At 61.7% G+C, this 17,207-nt stretch overlaps 2 protein-coding genes across 2 annotated transcripts; both read left to right on the plus strand.

Annotated features, from left to right (window-relative positions):
* The first annotated feature begins 523 nt into the window (after positions 1-523).
* HEXIM1 (HEXIM P-TEFb complex subunit 1) lies at positions 524-1,934 on the plus strand. Its single transcript, XM_009100817.4, has one exon. The coding sequence runs from the start codon at positions 719-721 to the stop codon at positions 1,625-1,627; it is 909 nt and encodes a 302-aa protein (XP_009099065.4). The 5' UTR covers positions 524-718; the 3' UTR covers positions 1,628-1,934.
* Positions 1,935-9,604: 7,670 nt separating this feature from the next.
* On the plus strand, positions 9,605-16,917 carry LOC103821775 (myosin light chain kinase, smooth muscle-like). The gene is made up of 12 exons (XM_050985533.1): positions 9,605-9,813; positions 11,105-11,454; positions 11,553-11,635; positions 12,511-12,589; positions 13,415-13,505; positions 13,609-13,812; positions 14,260-14,477; positions 15,280-15,403; positions 15,482-15,634; positions 15,788-15,908; positions 16,186-16,276; positions 16,604-16,917. The coding sequence occupies exons 1-12, from the start codon at positions 9,605-9,607 to the stop codon at positions 16,732-16,734; spliced, it is 1,854 nt and encodes a 617-aa protein (XP_050841490.1). The 3' UTR covers positions 16,735-16,917.
* The last annotated feature ends 290 nt before the right edge of the window (positions 16,918-17,207 follow it).

The raw sequence follows: 17,207 nt of genomic DNA on the forward strand, positions 1-17,207 counted from the left end.
CCACAGCTCAGCCCAGCCTAGCCCGGCCCTTTACAGCCCCCCCGGTCCCGGGGTCTCAGCACGGCCGGTGAAACGTCCGTCGCGCGGGGACTCTTTTCGGACCGTGCCACAGCCCCGCCGTAGGGGGGGCGCGCGCGCTGCCCTCGGCGCGGGCCTGAAGGTCGCGGGGCGCGCGCGGCCCCGCGCACGGGGACTCCCCCGCCTCGTGGTACGGGCCGGTCCCGCCCTGGCCCCCTCACGATTGGTGGCGCCGAGCAGGAGTGACGTCCATGCTGGCCAATGGCGGCCAGATCTCGCAACGGCCAGGGGCGTGTCTCGGCGGGCCGGCCCGCCCCCCGCGCCCGCCGATTGGCCGCGAGGCGGCACCGCCCGCGCGCTCGGGGCCGTGGCGGCGGCGCGGTGCGCGCGGCGGGGGCGGATCCCGACGCGCTGCGAGGCGGGGCGCACAGGGCGCCTGCGCGGGGCGGGGCGGGGCGCGCGCGGCTATAAATGGGGCGGCCGCGTCCGAGGAGAGGCAGTCGGGAGCGGGCGGCGGCGGGCACGGTTGGGTTGTGGGGTGGCCTTGCGGCGGGAGCGGCGGCGGCGCGTGCAGTGCGCGCGGGGAGGCGGGCCCGGCGGCGTTAAACCTCCCACGGGCCATGTCCCGGGCGGCCTGAGCGGGGCCAGCCCCATGCGGCGCCGGTAGCGCCCGTCAGCGAGCGTAGCCGAGCGCAGCGCTATGGCCGACGCGGCGCCCGCTGAACCGGGGCCGGAGCCCCAGTGCGAACCGGAGCTTCGCTCCGAGCCCGAGGCGCTGCCGGAGTCGCAGTCCGAGCCACAGCCCGAGCGCGGAGAGGCGCCGACAGAGGACGGCGATGCCGGGCGGCTGCCGCCCCCCGGGGCGGAGGCGGCGGCGGGCGGCGCCGAGGGGCGGCCGCCGGCGGGCGGAGCGGGGCGTCCCGGCCTGGGCCCGCGGTACCGGGCCGTGGGACGCACCGAGGAGTGGCCGGTGAAGAAGAAGCACCGTCGGCGGCCGTCGAAGAAGAAGCGGCGCTGGAAGCCGTACTCGAAGCTGAGCTGGGAGGAGAAGCAGCAGTTCGACGAGCGGCAGAGCCTCCGCGCCTCCCGGCTGCGAGCGGAGATGTTCGCCAAGGGACAGCCGGTGGCTCCCTACAACACCACGCAGTTCCTCATGGAGGACCATGACCAGGAGGAGCCCGACCTGAAAACCGGGCTGTACCCGCGGCGAGCGGCCGCCAAGTCGGACGACACGAGCGAGGAGGATTTCCTGGACGACGCGGCGGACGAGGACGGGGGTAGCGACGGGATGGGGGGGGACGGCAGCGAGTTTCTGCAGAGGGACTTCTCGGAGACGTACGAGCGGTACCATGTGGAGAGCCTGCAGAACATGAGCAAGCAGGAGCTGGTGAAGGAGTACCTGGAGCTGGAGAAGTGCCTGTCGCGCATGGAGGAGGAGAACAACCGGCTGAGGATGGAGAGCAAAAAAGCCGGGGGGGAGGCGGCGGACCCGGCGCGGGTGCAGGCGCTGGAGCGGGAGGTGGACAGGCTGCGAGCCGAGAACCTGCGGCTGCTGCGGGAGCAGGAGCTGCCCCGGCAGGAAAAGGGCCCCTGCAAGCCGGGGGAGTGACACTGGGCAGGGGGGCGCGGGGGGGTTTTTACAGTGCTGGGTGGAACATTCGGTCCTTGTACAGAGTCGCCGCGGACCCTTTTTACGGGCTAAACTGCAGCTGGGTGGGCCAAGGGCTCCCCCTTTTTTAGGTGGCTGTGACGGGGCGAGGGGGGGGGGTTGATGTATTGGTGATATCTGGTTTATGGTTTTTTTTTTTTTTGTGTCTAAACAAAAAAAAAAAATCCCCAGGAAAGCTGTAAATTGGCCAAAACTGACTATAAAAAAAATACAGAGGTCTAATAAATTTAATTACTTGTAACTGTAATAGTTTTGGTGTGATTTCTCGAAAATAATCAGAATGGCATTCCACCAGGGAATACATCCTGGATTATTTTCATCGTGTTATAAGTGTTGTTTGATTAAACTTAGTTGTAATTTCCCGCTTAACCCTTTTTGTTATTATTTTCCCCAGTTTCTTTTCAATTTTAATTTTGCTTAATGAGCTGAAATAGTTAAAAGTACCTGTAAGGGGGGTAAAATGGTGTGTGATGGACACAGAGGAGTAGGAGTCGCCACAAGTCTGTCTGTTTGCCTAAGGCTCACTTAAACTTGACTCTGTTTCCCCGCAGCTCTGCAGGAATCCAGGTCATTAACTGAAATCTGGGCAAAACCTGCCCCCCCCCCCACCCAAATTTACTTCAAGCTACAAGTGAGAGGAAAAACCTTAAAGTTTTGGAGCAGCCCAAGGAAAAGTTTTGGTAGCCAGCACTTGGCCTCTGAAATGGCTGACGAGGGAGCAGGCAAAGGCGATGGCTCAACCTCCCTCCTGCTGCACCTGAGAGGGGGAGGAGGAGGGAGAAGCTCCGAGCCTGGAGCTTTTTTGGGGGGCGCACAGGTCCGTGAAGGGGTGAAGCGGGGGCGGGGCTGAGGCTGCTCTGGCTGAGGCGCAGCCAGAAATGGGATCGGGCTGGGAGGTGATGAAAGCCGGACCTGGCGAGGCAGGAGCCGGGATGGGCCCGGGCAGCTGCCCAGCAAGGGGGGAATGGGGCATTTCCACAGAACCTGAGGGAGGGCAGGGCAGGGGGGTGGGGACTGTCCCAGCGCTGCCGGGCAGGTGCAGTGGGACCGGATCGGGGCTGGAAATGTCCCACTAGGTTTAACCCCAGCCTGGCCAAACCCCTGCGGCTCCACGGGGGAGAACCAGCCTTGTTCGGGGGGAGAGGTCAGAGACATCCCCAGCGCTACCAGCGCAGGTGGGGCGGTGTGCAATCGGGGGTTAAAGCGGCCGAGGGAGCCACTGGAGGGGGAATTACACCGATTTTATCTCCCCCCATCCCCCCCGCCCCCATCCAGCGCTGGGGCACGGCGGGGGGAAGGAAACGAGCCAGGGCCACTTGCTCAAGAGCCCGGGAGCCGGCGGCTCCTTCCCTGTGCCATGACATCACCGCAGCGCAGGGGAGGGGGGGCGATGATCCTGCGGGATCCTGCGGGCTGGGATGGGGCCGAGCCCCCGTCCTCCTCCGGCCCGGGCCCGGGCGATGCTTCCCCGCCGTTTATTTCCCTGCAGAGCAATTCCCTCTCCGCGATTCTCACAAGAGGCGTTTTCTCCCGGGGCCGATGGCACCGACGGGGGTCCCTGACGGTCCCAGCTCTGTGAAATGCAGCTCCCGGCACCTGCTTCGTGGGAAAACCTTGATCCAAGGGGATATTTTCAGTCAGGTTTTGCTCTCATCCACTCACCCCCACCTGTCAGGTTCAAGTCCCCGGAATAAATGTTTTCTCTGAAAATGCTTTAAAAAAATACAACTTAGAAAAACCCCAAGCAAACAAACCAACTAAAAGGGCCATAATGATCAATTCTCCAACCTCCTCTGCATCCCCAACTTCTCCTGCTTTATTCCATCTGTTTTAACTAGGTTATCCTGATCCCAAGGGCTCAGTGCAGCTCCTGTGCCCAAAGTTCCTGCAGACACAGGCCAGGGACATTGGGGACCTTTGAAACCTCTGAGTGGATCAGTAATGGACAGGGAGCTCCTCCCTGCCTGGGGGGAGAGCTCCCCAGCCCAAGACTTCCCAGCAGCTCTGGAGCCCAGGGGCTGACTGGAGCTCACCTGTGTGAGCACAGAGCCACAGCAGCAGGGATCAGCCTGGCACAGCTCGGCTTGGAACCAGAGGCTGCAATCATGGAATGGTTTGTGTTGGATGTGACCTTAAAGACCATCCAGTGCCAACCTTGCCGTGGTGGGGAGGCCCTGGCAGAGGTTCCCAGAGCAGCTGTGACTACCCCTGGATCCCTGGGAGTGTGCAAGGCCAGGTTGGACAGGGCTTGGAGCAGCCTGGAGCAGCTGCCATGGCAGGGGCTGGAATGAGATGGGCTTTAAGGTCTCTTCCCACCCAAAGCATTCTGTGATTCCCTGGACAGGGATGCCACTGAGCAGGCAGGAATCACTTCCCCAGAGCTCCATGGCTGTGGGAAGGCGGCACCAACACTGGATTTGGGGCACCTGGGAACACAGAGCATTGGGACACCCTCTGGCAAAGGGTCCCCCAGCTCCTCCCTTCCCAAGAGGTTTGTTTTCTGAAGAAAGGGCTGAAATTCTGTCCTGGGGAGAGACAGAAATTACAGCACCAACACAAAAATGGAAACTGCTCCATCCCATGTTCAGGAATAGCCTTTTCATTGGACAGAAGCAATGTAGGGACACAGCAGCTCCCTAGAAATACTGCAAATCCAAGAAGGCAGTGTCTGTTGGGGTGAGGTGAGCCCCAAATCCTGCCCTGGGACACAGCAGCCCCTTGGTGCTCCTTTTGTGGCAGTGGCTCCCTGATCCCTGCCAGGGTTACACCCAGGGGCACAGCTCTGGCACCCACCGTGCCCTGCACCTGCCCCAACTCCCCCTCACTGGCTCCACCTTCCCAGGACACATTGGTGACTGGTGACTCTGAGTGACACAAGTGGCATTTTGGTGAAACAAGAGGACAATCTGCAGCTGGTGGGGCCATCACAAAAAACCTGCAGCCCCAGCCCCCCAGGATTGCTCCCCTACTGCTCCCCACAAACCCTGTGACACCTGGGCAGGTGCAAAGGTCTCAGCTCAAACCAAGTGTGACCCTCATGAGTTTGACAAAATCAGCCTGAAATTAAATTTTCAGCTGTCACAAGCATTTGAAGACACACACAATAAACCTCCCAGCCCTGGAAATGCAGCTGGGATATAAAATATCATGGAATCACAGAATGGATAGGGTTGGAGGAACCTTAAAGACCAGTTCCACCCCACTGCCATGGGCAGGGACACCTTCCACTGTCCCAGGTTGCTCCAAGCCCTGTCCAACGTGGCCTTGGACACTTCCAGGGCTGGGGCAGCCATCACCTTTCCATATGATGCTTTGGAATTCAGGACCTGCTAAAGGAACATCTGCAGAGTCACAACAAGAAATACAAATAAAAAAATAAAAAAAAAAAACACAAAAAACCACCCCACCCACCAAGTGCCTAAATGTAAAATAATCTGGTTTTAACTGGCTGACCCACGTCTGACAGCACAATCCACACTTAGAGCTCCCAAATCTCCCTGTTTTAAACCTAAACCCAGCCCCACAAATACCAGGGGATGAGCTGGTGTTATCTGCCTTTGCCGAGGGAAGCAACAACGGGGCTGGCAACTGGAGCTCCACTGAGGAGCCGAGGGGAGGCTGCGCCAGCTCGATCCCTCCCCAGCGCTGAGCACTCCCCAAAAAAAGCCATTTTTAGTTTTTAAAGAGCTGGGGTTTGACTTTGCACGGGGTAAACAACGCAGCAGGTGCTTGGGCATCCCCGGAGGGGCATCGCTCCCTCCGAGCCCGGGGTCGCTCGCGTTTGTTACCGCCCGAGAAGTTCCCCCGGGCCCTGGCAACAGCCGAACGCTTTTGTTTTTGAGTCTCGGAGCTCCCCGGCGGGGAGGCCATGTTAGCTGAGATCCACTGGACCCGGCCGGGATCGCTCCGGGAACCCCGCGGCCTTTGGCTGAAATGTGTGAAACAAAGGATTAAATACCCGGGATTCTCCCCCCACCCAAACCGCGGTGTGTGAGGGACGGGACCCCGGCACATCCAGCCTTCCTGAGAGCGCGTCCCAGCCCCAATTTCCATCAGAACTGCGCTGTTCCTCCCCTCCCTGCTCCTCACGGGGGGCAGGCAGGGCCAGCCCCGCACGAGATCGGGCTGCGGCCGTCGAGAGACGTTCAGATACCGTTTAACGCTAATTTTGATGGAAAAACAGCCCCAGCCCCCGCCCAGTAACGCAGGTGCGGCCGGAGCCCTCCGGGCCGGGCTCCTCCACCCCACAGGCTCAGCTCCGTGAGGCGCCGGGCAGCGCTGAGCTCCGGTCCCGGAGAGCTGGCGGGGACAGGGCCGGTGGCGCCGCGGCACCGCGCCCCCATTAGGGCCGGCGAGTGGCCCCACGCTCCGCTCGCGGGACAGAGCCCCGGCTGGGCCGCCCTATGCTGCCGCCACGGGGCCGCGGACGGGACTCCGGCCCGCGACGGGAGTGGGCCCGGCCCGGCCCCTCACACACAAAATGGCGGCGGCGGCAGCACCGCTCCCGCTCCCGCTCCGCCCGCCCGGCCGCCATAGCCGCCGTCCCGGGTCCGCCGCCCTGCTGCCAATCAGAACCGGCCGTGCCGCTGCGTGACAGCCGGCGGAGCCAATGGAAACGCGATTAGCAGAGGAACAGGCGGTGCCTGCATCGACCGCAAGGCTTTATGGGGGTTGTAGTCCACCTTCGCGTCGCGCTAGTGGAGCCTTGTCGGTTACGGACTCGCCGCCCCAGGACGCCCCGCGGCCGCACGTGGCGAGCTCTGTGTCACGGCGGTAGGCGGAGGAACCGGGCCGAGCCCGCCCTGGGGCGGAACAGCGAGCACCGAGGCCTCCGCAGGTCCCGATGTGCTCAGGGGCGCTTTGCAGGGCCCGGAGCCTCTCAGGGCCCGTGGGGCTCCGGGAGGAGGGTTTTGGCCGGGATGGCGACACCAAAAGCCCTGAGGGCCCCTCGGCCGGGGCGGTCTAGGGGGCCGAGGCCTTGCTCAGGCGGGGGCGGGGAGGATCCAGGAACGGGCCTGGATCGAGGGGGTGACCCCAGCGCCTCACGGGGTGTTCGGCCCCAAATGAGGGTGCCTGGCTTTCTCTTCAGCCGTGTGAAGTTTAACTCCATAACGCCTCTGTCCTTATCCAGAACCGTTCCAGCAGCAGCAGACACAGATCAGGATCACAACGGGCACACGGAGATCGCAATTAGATGGATCACAATCAGCAGACCACATTTAGCAGAGACGTGTCCCCTCAGCACGGTGGGAGCTCGGTGTGCTTAGGGAGTGACAGTTCTCCCCCCAAATCACCCGACTGCCCAGTTCCAGCTCTGCCGAAGGCTCCTCCCAGGCTTATCTGGTCTCCATCTCAGATCTCAAGGAGAGAAGTGACCCACATGGCAAAGTCCATGAGCTTTCCCAAGGGTTTCAAGGGGATTTTTCCCCATTGGTTGTGCCCCTTGCTGGCTGATACCAGTGGGTGTTGACAGGGAGTTCAGTCAGCAGGAATTTTAAGGGAATGTGTCCTTGGAGGATCAGGAAGGTAAAAGGCAAAAATAAGTAATGCAGTTTGCAAACAAAAGGAAAAAAAAAAAAAAAGAAAAACCCACAAACCCCCCCTCAGTACAAACCCAAAACGTCTCTCCCTTCAAAGTTGGTCATCTTGAACTCCCATTTTCTGGGGACAGGCTGGGCCCTGGCCCTGACCCTGTGTGATTTTTGAGAAGAACAGTTCAGGGAATGAGCCTGAGCAGCCACTCGAAGCATTTGTAATTAAGTTCTGATGTTAGAAAAAGACAAAGGGGGCTTTGCTTGGAGGGGGGAGGGGGTTGGTTTTATTTTTATTGTTTGGGGATTTTTTTGTTTTGGGTTTGTTGTTGTTGTATTGGGAGGGGGGAGGGTTGGGGTTTTTTTTTCTGGGCTGGTAAATCCCCAACCATAAATTCTCTTCCCTATTCTGTGATTTTAATGAGTGGGGGTTAATTGTGCCAAACGTTTTCTAGCCAGAGGGTTGGTACTGGATATGACCTGGGTGTTCCTAAGTGGGAAAGGGGATGGGGAGGTGTAAAATGGGCCAAATTTTGGGAATTGGGTGGGGAGGAAGGGGACAAATCCACTTCCCCCTGGACTGTCCCAGAATGAGCAGTAGTAAGGGGGACAGAACCCCTTTTGCAGAGCTTGGGGAATTGGTGATGTTGGTGCCACATCCCCTGAAGGGGCTTCCAGGCATCACCCTGACATGAGACCTGGTGACCTCTGTCCCTGGGGGCTGTTCCCGTCCCCAGAGGCCCAGGATGGGGGCATTGGCCCTGGCACAGCCCCTCCAGAGGGTTTGTCCCTGTCCCCCCCCCCGGTCTGTGGGGATCTCCCTGGGAGAGGGGGGCTGCTTCTGGCACCTCCTGAGCTCTCAGATGTTCTCCCTGTGCTGACCCATCCCTACAGGCCACAAAATACCCATTTTTGGGGATTTCTGTGACATCAGTCTCCAGCTAGTGCAGGTGGGCTTTGACTTCCAGTGTGTCCCCTCTCCTGGGATTTTGTGCTTTCAGAGGGACAGAGCCTGATTACAGCCTCAGCCATGGGATCCTCTACTTGTTCCTGCCCTTCCCTGCTTGTTCTGGTTTTCCCTGCCTGCTCCTTCCTTCCCTACCTGTTCTGCCCTTCTCTGCCTGCTCCTGCCCGAAGCAGAGCACCAGGGGAGCATGCAGGGCTTTGGAGGAGGCAGGAGCAGCCCGGGCTGCTGATAACCCCCCCAGCTCCGAGCGTTGGGCTTATCTCTGAGCCCAGCTCCGGCCCCTCCAGCACTCCCCCGCTGTGCTTTAGCCACCACGAGGCTCTCTGAGGTCCCATGGGCCATTATTTGTCACCTTTTGGGGTTGTTGTGAGGGTGCAGAGGCAATCCCCCTCCCCAGGGCTCTCCCCAGTCCATCCCTGACTCCCTGCACCCTCGTGGGGCTGGAGGAGCAGGTCCAAGGTCCCGAGGCTGCCTGGAGGAGCTGGATCAGCCAACCCCACACAGGGACAGGCTGATTCCTGAGCTGGTGTCAGAGATACTGTGGTTTATAGATCCAGATTGATTTGCCATGTATTTGGGTCCTTTCCAGCCATATTTTAGCTCCTCCACACCCTGGTGTGTCTGGCTGAGCACTGTCACCCCTGCATCCTCCCACCCCTCGTGGCATCCCAAAGCCAGGGTGCCACAACCCTTTCCACTCTGTCAGGAATAATTCTGGGACAATGGATATTTGCACCACCCTGATCCTGCAGAATGGGGATTGACCCAGCGCTCAGCAACCAGGACCCAGCTCCCAGCAGCACCATCCCAACTCCCAGTGCCCTACACCCAGCACTGAGCTGCCAGCGCCCAGATCTCCAGTTCCTGCATCCATCCCCCAGCATTCCATGTCCCAGCATCCCGCATCCATCCCCCAGCATTCCATGTCCCGGCATCCCAAACTCCCGGATCCCAGCGCTCCCAGCATGCATCAGCAACAGCCCCCAGCTCCCTCCACCCAGCTCCCAGTGCTCCCAGTGCTGTCACCATGCACCAGCCATGAATCCAGAATCCCTTACTCATCTCCCAGTGCTCCCATTTCCACCAGCAGCCTGCACCCAGCTCCAGTGCTTCCAGTGATCCCTGCAAGCATCAGCCATCACTCCCAGCACCTACACACAGTTCCCAGTAAATCCGGCATTCCCAGCACTGATGTCCCAGTGTTTCCAGCGCTCCCAGCTCTCCACACCCAGCTCCCAGTGCTTCCAGCTCCCAGTGCTTCCAGCATCCAGCTCCCAGTGCTCCTATCTCCCAGCATCCAGCTCCCAGTGCTCCCAGTGCTCCCAGTTCCCGGCCGCTCCCCCGCCTGCGAGCGCTACGGGGCGCCAGAGCCGCACACGTGTGCCCCGCCTGGCCCCGCCCACCGCTCCCAATAAGGGCATGTCCACGCCCACCTCGTTGCGCAACGCTCAGACCCCGCCTAACCCGGAAGCCCCGCTCCGAACGTCCCCGCCCCCCCGCCGTGGCCCCGCCCCCGGCGCGTGCGCGGCCGGCCCCGCCCACCAGCGGCGCCCCCGGCTCTTGGCCCCGCCCCCCGTGTCCCCCCATGTCCCTTCCCGTGCTCCTCTCTGTGCCCCCGTGTCCCCCAGGTGTCCTCAGCCCTTGCCAGGTCTCCTGTGCTTCCATGTCCCTCCATCCGTGGTGTCCTTGCTGCCCCCACCGCTGGTGTCCCCCTGGAGTCCTCCCCATGTGCCCCCATGTCCTCTGTGTCCCCGTGTCCCTCCGACGTCCCCTGTCCCCCGCATGTCTTCTGCATCCCTCCATCAGCCCCATGGCCTCTGCGGGCCCTGTGGGCCCTTGTGGCTCCCATGTCACCCTGTCCCCAGTGTCTGCTGCCTTCCCTGTGTCCCCTCCATGTTCCCCTGGTCCCCCCAAGTCCCCTGAGTACCCCCCTGTGTCCCCATGCCATGATGTCCCATGTGCTCATGTCTTTCGTGTGCCCCTGTGTTCCCTGTGCCCCCCAAGTCCACAGTGCCCTCCATGTCCCCATGTCACCCATGTCCCCACACACGTCTGGCACATGTGCTGAGTCTTCCTTCCCAGGGAAATGGGGAGCAGGGACCGTGCCCCCTGGGTGGTGATAGGAGCAGGCACCGTGTTCCCCCCGGGTGATGGGAGCAGGGACCGTGTCCCCCTGAGGTCATTGAGCCCTTTGCTCAGGCACAAGGGGCTCAAGGACAGACGGACACCCAGCACCCACTGATGTGACCCTGTCCCCCCCCACTGTCACTCGGCACCAAGGTGCACAGCTGAGCCCTGCGGTGACACCGTTCACTGTGGGACCTACAGAAAAGCGGGGGCAGCTGAACCTGCCCAGAGGGTCCTGCCTGAGCCCAGAGGGGAAGGAGGGGATGCACGGGGGGTCGGGGAGAACTGGGGGGTCTGGTGGGCCCCCTAAGGGCAGCACGAGTGGGTTTGGGATTGGGGGAGTCACCTGGGAATCCCATCCCGGCCGTGCCAGAGGATCTCTGGGCAGATGGGGACACCTTGATTCCCAAAGCAGAACACATGGCTGCCTGGCGTGACTACTAATGATTAATTAATTCGTTTTATAAGGCACAAAGAGAGGGTGTCAAGGCGCGAGGGAGGGGACAAATCCGAAAGCAGAGGTGCGGGACAGGGCCGGTAAATGGAGCTGTCGGTAACGAGGCAGTCCCAAGGGATGGATTGATCTGCTGTCGATCCCTGCAGCAGCTTTCTCTGCTGCTGCTGTCTCATGGCTGCGATGCTCCATCCACCGGGAATGCGGCTCCCGAGGGATTCACCTCCAGCCAGGCGCTCCATGCCGGCACATCCCGCCGGGACCTGGGTGCTGCCAGCCCTCCCCAGACCCCAAAATCTTTCTTTTTCTGCTCCTTTCTCCGCTGCCATCGGGACCAGCGTCAGGCCGACACTGACATCCAGCGGCTGCCGGGATCGCTCGCGTTCCGGGGCTGTCTCCGGTTCCCGGGAGCGCCGGGAGCTGCCCAGCCCCGACCGCCCGGCCTCGTCCTGCCCCGGGAGCGCCGCGGGGCTCCGGGCCGCAGCCATGGCCGGGATGCACCCGGCCGTGCTCCAGCTGCATGTCCCCAGCGCGGCCAACCCCGTGTCCTATTGTGTCCCCTCAGTCGATATCCCAGCGGGCTCCAGCCGAGCGCCGGCGACACCGCCGAGCCCGGAGCACCCGCACATCCCTGCGGGGACCCTGCCCGCGGCACCCCCGGGCCCGGCCCTGCCCCGCCGCTGGCAAGGTCGCGGTGACAAAGGCACGGCGAGGTCGTGGTGACCCCGCCATTGCCCTGGGGACATTTGTCCCCTACTCCCTGCTGGAGAGCCCGTGGACTTTGAGCCGAGCCTGGGAGCGGCGCTGGGACGCGTCTGGAGGCGCTGGCATCGCCCCAAAGCTCCCCGAGAGCCGGCTGCGGACAGCAGGTAACCCCAGGTGACCCCCCCTCTGCCCCGGCTGCTGTGCCACCGCGGTGCCCAGGGATTTCATGTCCCTGTGAGGTGCCACTGCCTGATCCCCGGGTCCGGAGTCAGGTTCGGGAGGACATCACGGTGTTTTTGCCATTTCAAATCTGGCAAACCGGGGAAACGGCAGCGCCGGGTGCCAGAGCGGCTGCACGCTCCTGCTTTTGAGGGATGAAAGCTGGGAAACACAATTTTTCCTCCAAACCGCCTGCTCTAGAGGCCCGGAGGAGATTTGTAACTCCCCATTCCCCTTCACCCTGCTTCCCTGGAGCCGGGGCTGAGCTCTCCCGGGAAGCCGAAGCCCAGGGCTGGTGCTGGGGAGAGCGATGGGATATCGGCTGCAGGTGGAGCAGGGGCAGGGGGGCAGCTGGGGGTGCTCAGCTCCCCCTGCAGGAACCCACCCATGGGTGGGACGGGGGCGGGGGCTGGGTGGGCTGCGGATTTAACCTGTGAGAGGGCCCAGGTCCTGCACAGGGGCTGGGAGGGCAGAGTTGGGATCTCTGCTGTGTAGTGAGGTGTGTCAGTCTGTGCAGCCCCCCCCCCCCCTGCCCTGGGGTTCCTCTGCCTGGGCTCCGTGTTGCAGACCTGTGGCCCTGCCCGGTGCCAAAGGGGGGGGGGGGCGTTGGGGCAGGGTCCGGGGACAGCTCCTGGCTGGTGGGGGTTGTTTATCCCCCACGTCCGGAAGCGTTCTGCTGGGAAGGAAAGGGAGGGGACAGCCAGGGCTGCTCCCAGCGCCGGAGTGGGAGGGTTGCTCCCAGCTGTACCCCGAGATATCCCCATTTATGTGGTTCCAGTTGTCCTCACCCTTCAGCATCGGCCCTTCCCTCCTTTCCCAGGTGCCCAGTGGCTCTGCAGTGACTGGAAAGGGCAGCGAGCTGCAGGTGGCCTGGAGCAGGAGGGGCTGGACAGCGACAGGTAAGTGCTGGGGCTCCTGGGCTGGGGTTTGGGTGTCACTGCCCGACACCCTTGGGTGTCACTGTCTGTCCCCCCAGCCTTTCTGGGAACAGAGCATGGAGGGGACATGTAAGGAAACAGCTCCTTTGCCCTACAAGTGAGGTTTTCCTGGGGATTTCCTGGCTGATGTAAGACAGTGCATGGGAAAAACATCGGCTTGGAGCCTGGGGAGGGGTGTGCCCATCCAAAAAGGGGCCTTGCTTTAAAATCTGGCTTGGTCCTTTTGGGCCCCTCGGGGGGGGTGGGGGATGTGGGTGCTGGTGGAGGGATGCCAGTGGTGTCCTGTGGCAGGGAGAAGGTGCAGAGCCCCAGGGAGCAGCTGGAGCAGAGACACGGCCATCACCTGCCCCAGCACCCCTGTCCCAGCCTGGGGGACACTTCCAGCGCTTGTCCTGACTGTGCCAGCACCGTGTGAGGAGCCGGTGGCACCACCATGTCCCAGGCAGGAGGTACAGCAGGTCTATCCCCAGGAAGGCACAGGGGATCCCAGCAGTGGTGTGACCCTGTCCATCCCCCCTATCAGCACCAATCTCCATCCCATCCTGGCCCCATTTCTCTTGGATTTTTGATCCTAAAAGTCCCTTTCACCCCAAACGTGGCTTGCAGGGTGTTGGGCTGCCCCAGGAGCTCTTGTCCCCATGTCCTCTCCAGGTGCCATCCACACTGGGTGGGGAGGGCGGTTGGTCCCAGATGGAGCAGGGGGAGCACAGACATTAGCACTGGAGGGTAAGACAGTCCCCAAAGCTGGGGGAATCCCTGCATGGCCCACCTTAATCCATCCCCCAGGAGCTGAGGAGGCCTTTGAACACTGTGATGTGGTCATCAACAGCCAGGACAAGGTTTTGGACGTGTACACACAGCTGGAGAAGCTGGGGGAGTGAGTGAGGCTCCCATGTCCCACCCCTGGGCATGGCCCCTGGCTGTCCATGCACAGCCCTGGTGGCGGTGGCTCCTCCATCCTTCCTCCTCCTCTGTCCCAGGGGGAAATTCGGGACTGTGTACAGGCTGCAGGAAAAGGCCACGGGCAGGATCCGAGCCGGGAAATATTTCCGGGCGCGCACGGCCAAGGAGAGGCAGGCGGCGCGCGCCGAGGTGGAGCTGATGAACCTCCTGCACCACCCACGCCTCGTGCAGTGCCTCGAGGCCTTCCAGGAACCCACCCAGCTGGTGATGGTGATGGAGTAGTGAGTGAGGGGCAGTCAGGGGTGGAGGTGTGGGGCAGGGCTGGGGTCTGCTGGGGTGGCACTGAAGGTGGGGATGGATGGATGGATGGATGGATGGATGGATGGATGGATGGATGGATGGATGGATGGCCTGGCAGCTCTGGAGTTAGGAGTGGTAAGGTCCTCCCAAAGCACTGGGTTCTCTGCTGGGCTTCCTCTCCTTGGAGCTGGTAGATACCAAAGGGGTCCCCAGCACTTCGTAGTCCCCAGTGCCACTTGTGCCCACAGTGGCAGGTGGGGAGGGGTCTCTGTGCCATGGGGTGCTGGTGGGATGGATAGGGAACCCACAGCTCCTGCAGATAAGGATGGAGAGACACTCCCAGAGCACTGATCTGGGTTCTCTGCTGGGCTTCCCCTCCTCGGGGCTGGTGAGACCCCAAAGGGTCCCCAGCACCTGGCTGTCCCCAGCGTGGCAGGTGGGGAGCTCTTTGAACGCATTGTGGACGATGACTTTGAGCACACGGAGCCCAGCAGTGCCCAGTACATGCAGCAGATCCTGGAGGGGCTGCAGTTCATGCATGGCCAGGCCATCGTCCACCTGGACCTCAAACCCGAGAACATCGTCTGCGTCAGCCCCGGCAGCCACCGGGTCAAGATCATCGACTTCGGCTTGGCACGGAGGCTGGGTGAGCACCAAAGGGTCCTGGGGGTCCAGGGCAGGGACTGGCACTGCCACAGGGACACATCTGGCCTGGCACAGGAGCTTGGTGTCCTCCTGCCTGGGCCCCTCCTGACAACCACCAGTGCTCTGGGCAGAGCTGTGTGTCCCCAGTGCTGCTGAGGTGGAGACCCCCCTGTGCCCGTGCCCCCCTGTGCCCCTCTTGCCAACCACAGAGAGGCTCTTGGAGAGCACCAAGGCCTGCAATAGCCTTGGAGGGTGGCAGCTCCACTGTAGGAACGTGTCCCCTGTTGACAGTGACAAAACTCTCCTTTGTCTCCTTAGAAAGGAAAAAAAGCCCAGAAGTTTCTTTTCTCAATTAGCAAAAAAGACACCTCATGGGAGGACCTGGTGGTCTTCTCCTCAAACTTAAAGATAACTAATTGGACAGGAGCCAAAAGGTCCCACCTAAGCAATTCACTAGAAAAAGAAGAGAACAAAGAAACCAATGGCTTTTGTGAGGTGTTTTACCAGGAGCAAGAACCTCTTGCACCTGGTTTGGTTTTTCTCTGTGAAGAGATTTGTTATTTTGCCTTTTATTAAAACTTTTCTCTTTCCAACACTGCCACAAAAACCATCCTGCTGATTTTATGCCTTCTAAGGTAGCTGAGCTATCTTGGTTGTGAAATAGACCTCCAAGAGCTTAGGAGACCTGGCTTGAAAGGACCATACCTCACCCCACCTGGGCAAAGGGGCTCCTCTACCTGGGCTGTGGTGGTGAGTCCTCTGCCCCAGGAGATCCCAGCTGGCCTCCTGCCTCCTCTCTGCAGCTCCAGACACCCCTGTGAAGGTGCTGCACGGCACCCCTGAGTTCATGGCTCCAGAAGTGGTCGCCTTCGAGCCTGTGAGCCTCTCCACAGACATGTGGAGTGTTGGTGTCATCTGCTACATCCTGTGAGTGCCCTCCTGGGCAGGGCAGGCTGGGCTGGAGGGGGCTGAGCTCTCACTGATGCCCTGGGGTCTCCTCTTCAGGCTGAGTGGGGAGTCACCCTTCCAGGGGGACACAGACATGGAGACCCTGAGCAATGTCACAGCTGCCCGGTGGGACTTTGAGGAGGAGACCTTCTCGGAGATCTCCCAGCCAGCCAAGGACTTCATCAGCCAGCTGCTGCAGAAGGAGCCCTGGTAGGGCCTGGGGCTGCTCAGCTGGAGCTGGGCTGGATTTTGGAGTGCTGAGGGGGTGGGAGAGGGAAAGCTCTGCCTGTTTGGTGGAGGGGACACTCCAGGGGAGGGTCTGAGGCTGGAGGAGCCCCCCATGACCCCCTCTGTGTGCTGCAGCCGGCGGCTCCCCAGTGCAGGGGCTCTGCTGCACCCCTGGCTGCAGCAGCCCCAGCCCAGCAGCCCCAAGGTGCTGTCCAAGGAGAGGATCAGGCAGTTCCTGGCACGGAGGAAGTGGCAGGTACCTGCTGGGGTGATGGGGACAGGGGGTGGCTCTGGCTGAGGGGCTCAGTGCCCCTGGTGGGGTGTTGGGGACAGGGGGTGGCTCTGCCCAAGGGCTCAGAGCCCCTGCTGGGTGATGGGGACAGGGAGGTGGCTCTGCTGAGGGGCTCAGTGCCCCTGGTGGGGTGATGGGGACATGGGGATGGCTCTGCTGAGGGGCTCAGTGCCCCTGGTGGGGTGATGGGGACAGGGGATGGCTCTGCTGAGGGGCTCAGTGCCCATTCTCCTCCCTCCAGAAAACAGGGAAAGCCCTGCTGGCTCTCAAGAGGCTGACCCTGCTGTCCCAGAGCCTGGAGGGGAAGGCATCAGAGGCTCAGGATGAGGAAGGTGATGTCCCCAAGACACCATTCCCTGTTCCCACCCCCCAGCCCATTCTCTCTGCTTTGCCATCTCCACCTTGTGCTCCTGGGCAGCCTCCTCCCATTTTTGCTGCCCCCTGGGTGTCCCTGAACACCCAGGCGTGGCCCCACAGTGGCATTTCTGCTCCAGGGCCCGAGGTTCCCTCCACCCTTATCCCTGGGGGGGTCTCTGATGCAGCCCTGGACAGGCTCATCCTCTCTGTGTCACCCAGAGCTGATCCCCACGGGTGCCTCCTGCACAGGGGGGGTTGGATCCAGCCAGCTCCTCACCATTCCCTCTGCCCATCTCCTGCAGGCCTGGGCTGCAGTCTGCAGGAGAACCAGCCCTCCAGAGATCTGCCCCAAGGAGGTGCCAACCCCTCAGAGCTGCTGCCAGACCAGGAGGAGGAGGAGGATGGTGGGAGCACTGCAGTCTCAGGGCAGTGACAGTGTGGCCCTGTCACCCCCAGCCTGGACCACCTGGGGATGGGGATGGTGCCCCCCCAGCGGCTCCCAGCATGACCTGGCCAGCCTGGGGCAGACCCAGAACCCCCTGGGGGTGAGCTCTGGGGTCCCTGGGGTCCCTGTGCTGCTGTCCCTGCCACCAATAAAGCACTGACAGTCTCTGCACTCCCTGAGCTGCTCCTGTTTCCCCCAAACTCGCTGGCACAGGCAGGAAAGAGCTGCTCAAGCTGTGCTCACCCTTTGAGAGCTGGCATCAGCCTCTTGGCCACCTGGGCCACCAGCCTTGTCATCTCCAGGAGTGATGGGCACAGCAGCCATGGGTTTTCCTTGCTCAGAAGAGAATCCCTTCCTTATCAAAGGGGTTGTCATCGTGTCCTGAGCTCCCATGAGACAGGATCAGCCTTGAGGGCTCTGCTCTGTCCATTTCAGGGCCAGCTCTGGTGCTGCTGGGGCTG

The sequence above is a fragment of the Serinus canaria genome, chromosome 27, assembly GCF_022539315.1.
Source record: "Serinus canaria isolate serCan28SL12 chromosome 27, serCan2020, whole genome shotgun sequence".
NCBI lineage: Eukaryota > Metazoa > Chordata > Aves > Passeriformes > Fringillidae > Serinus > Serinus canaria.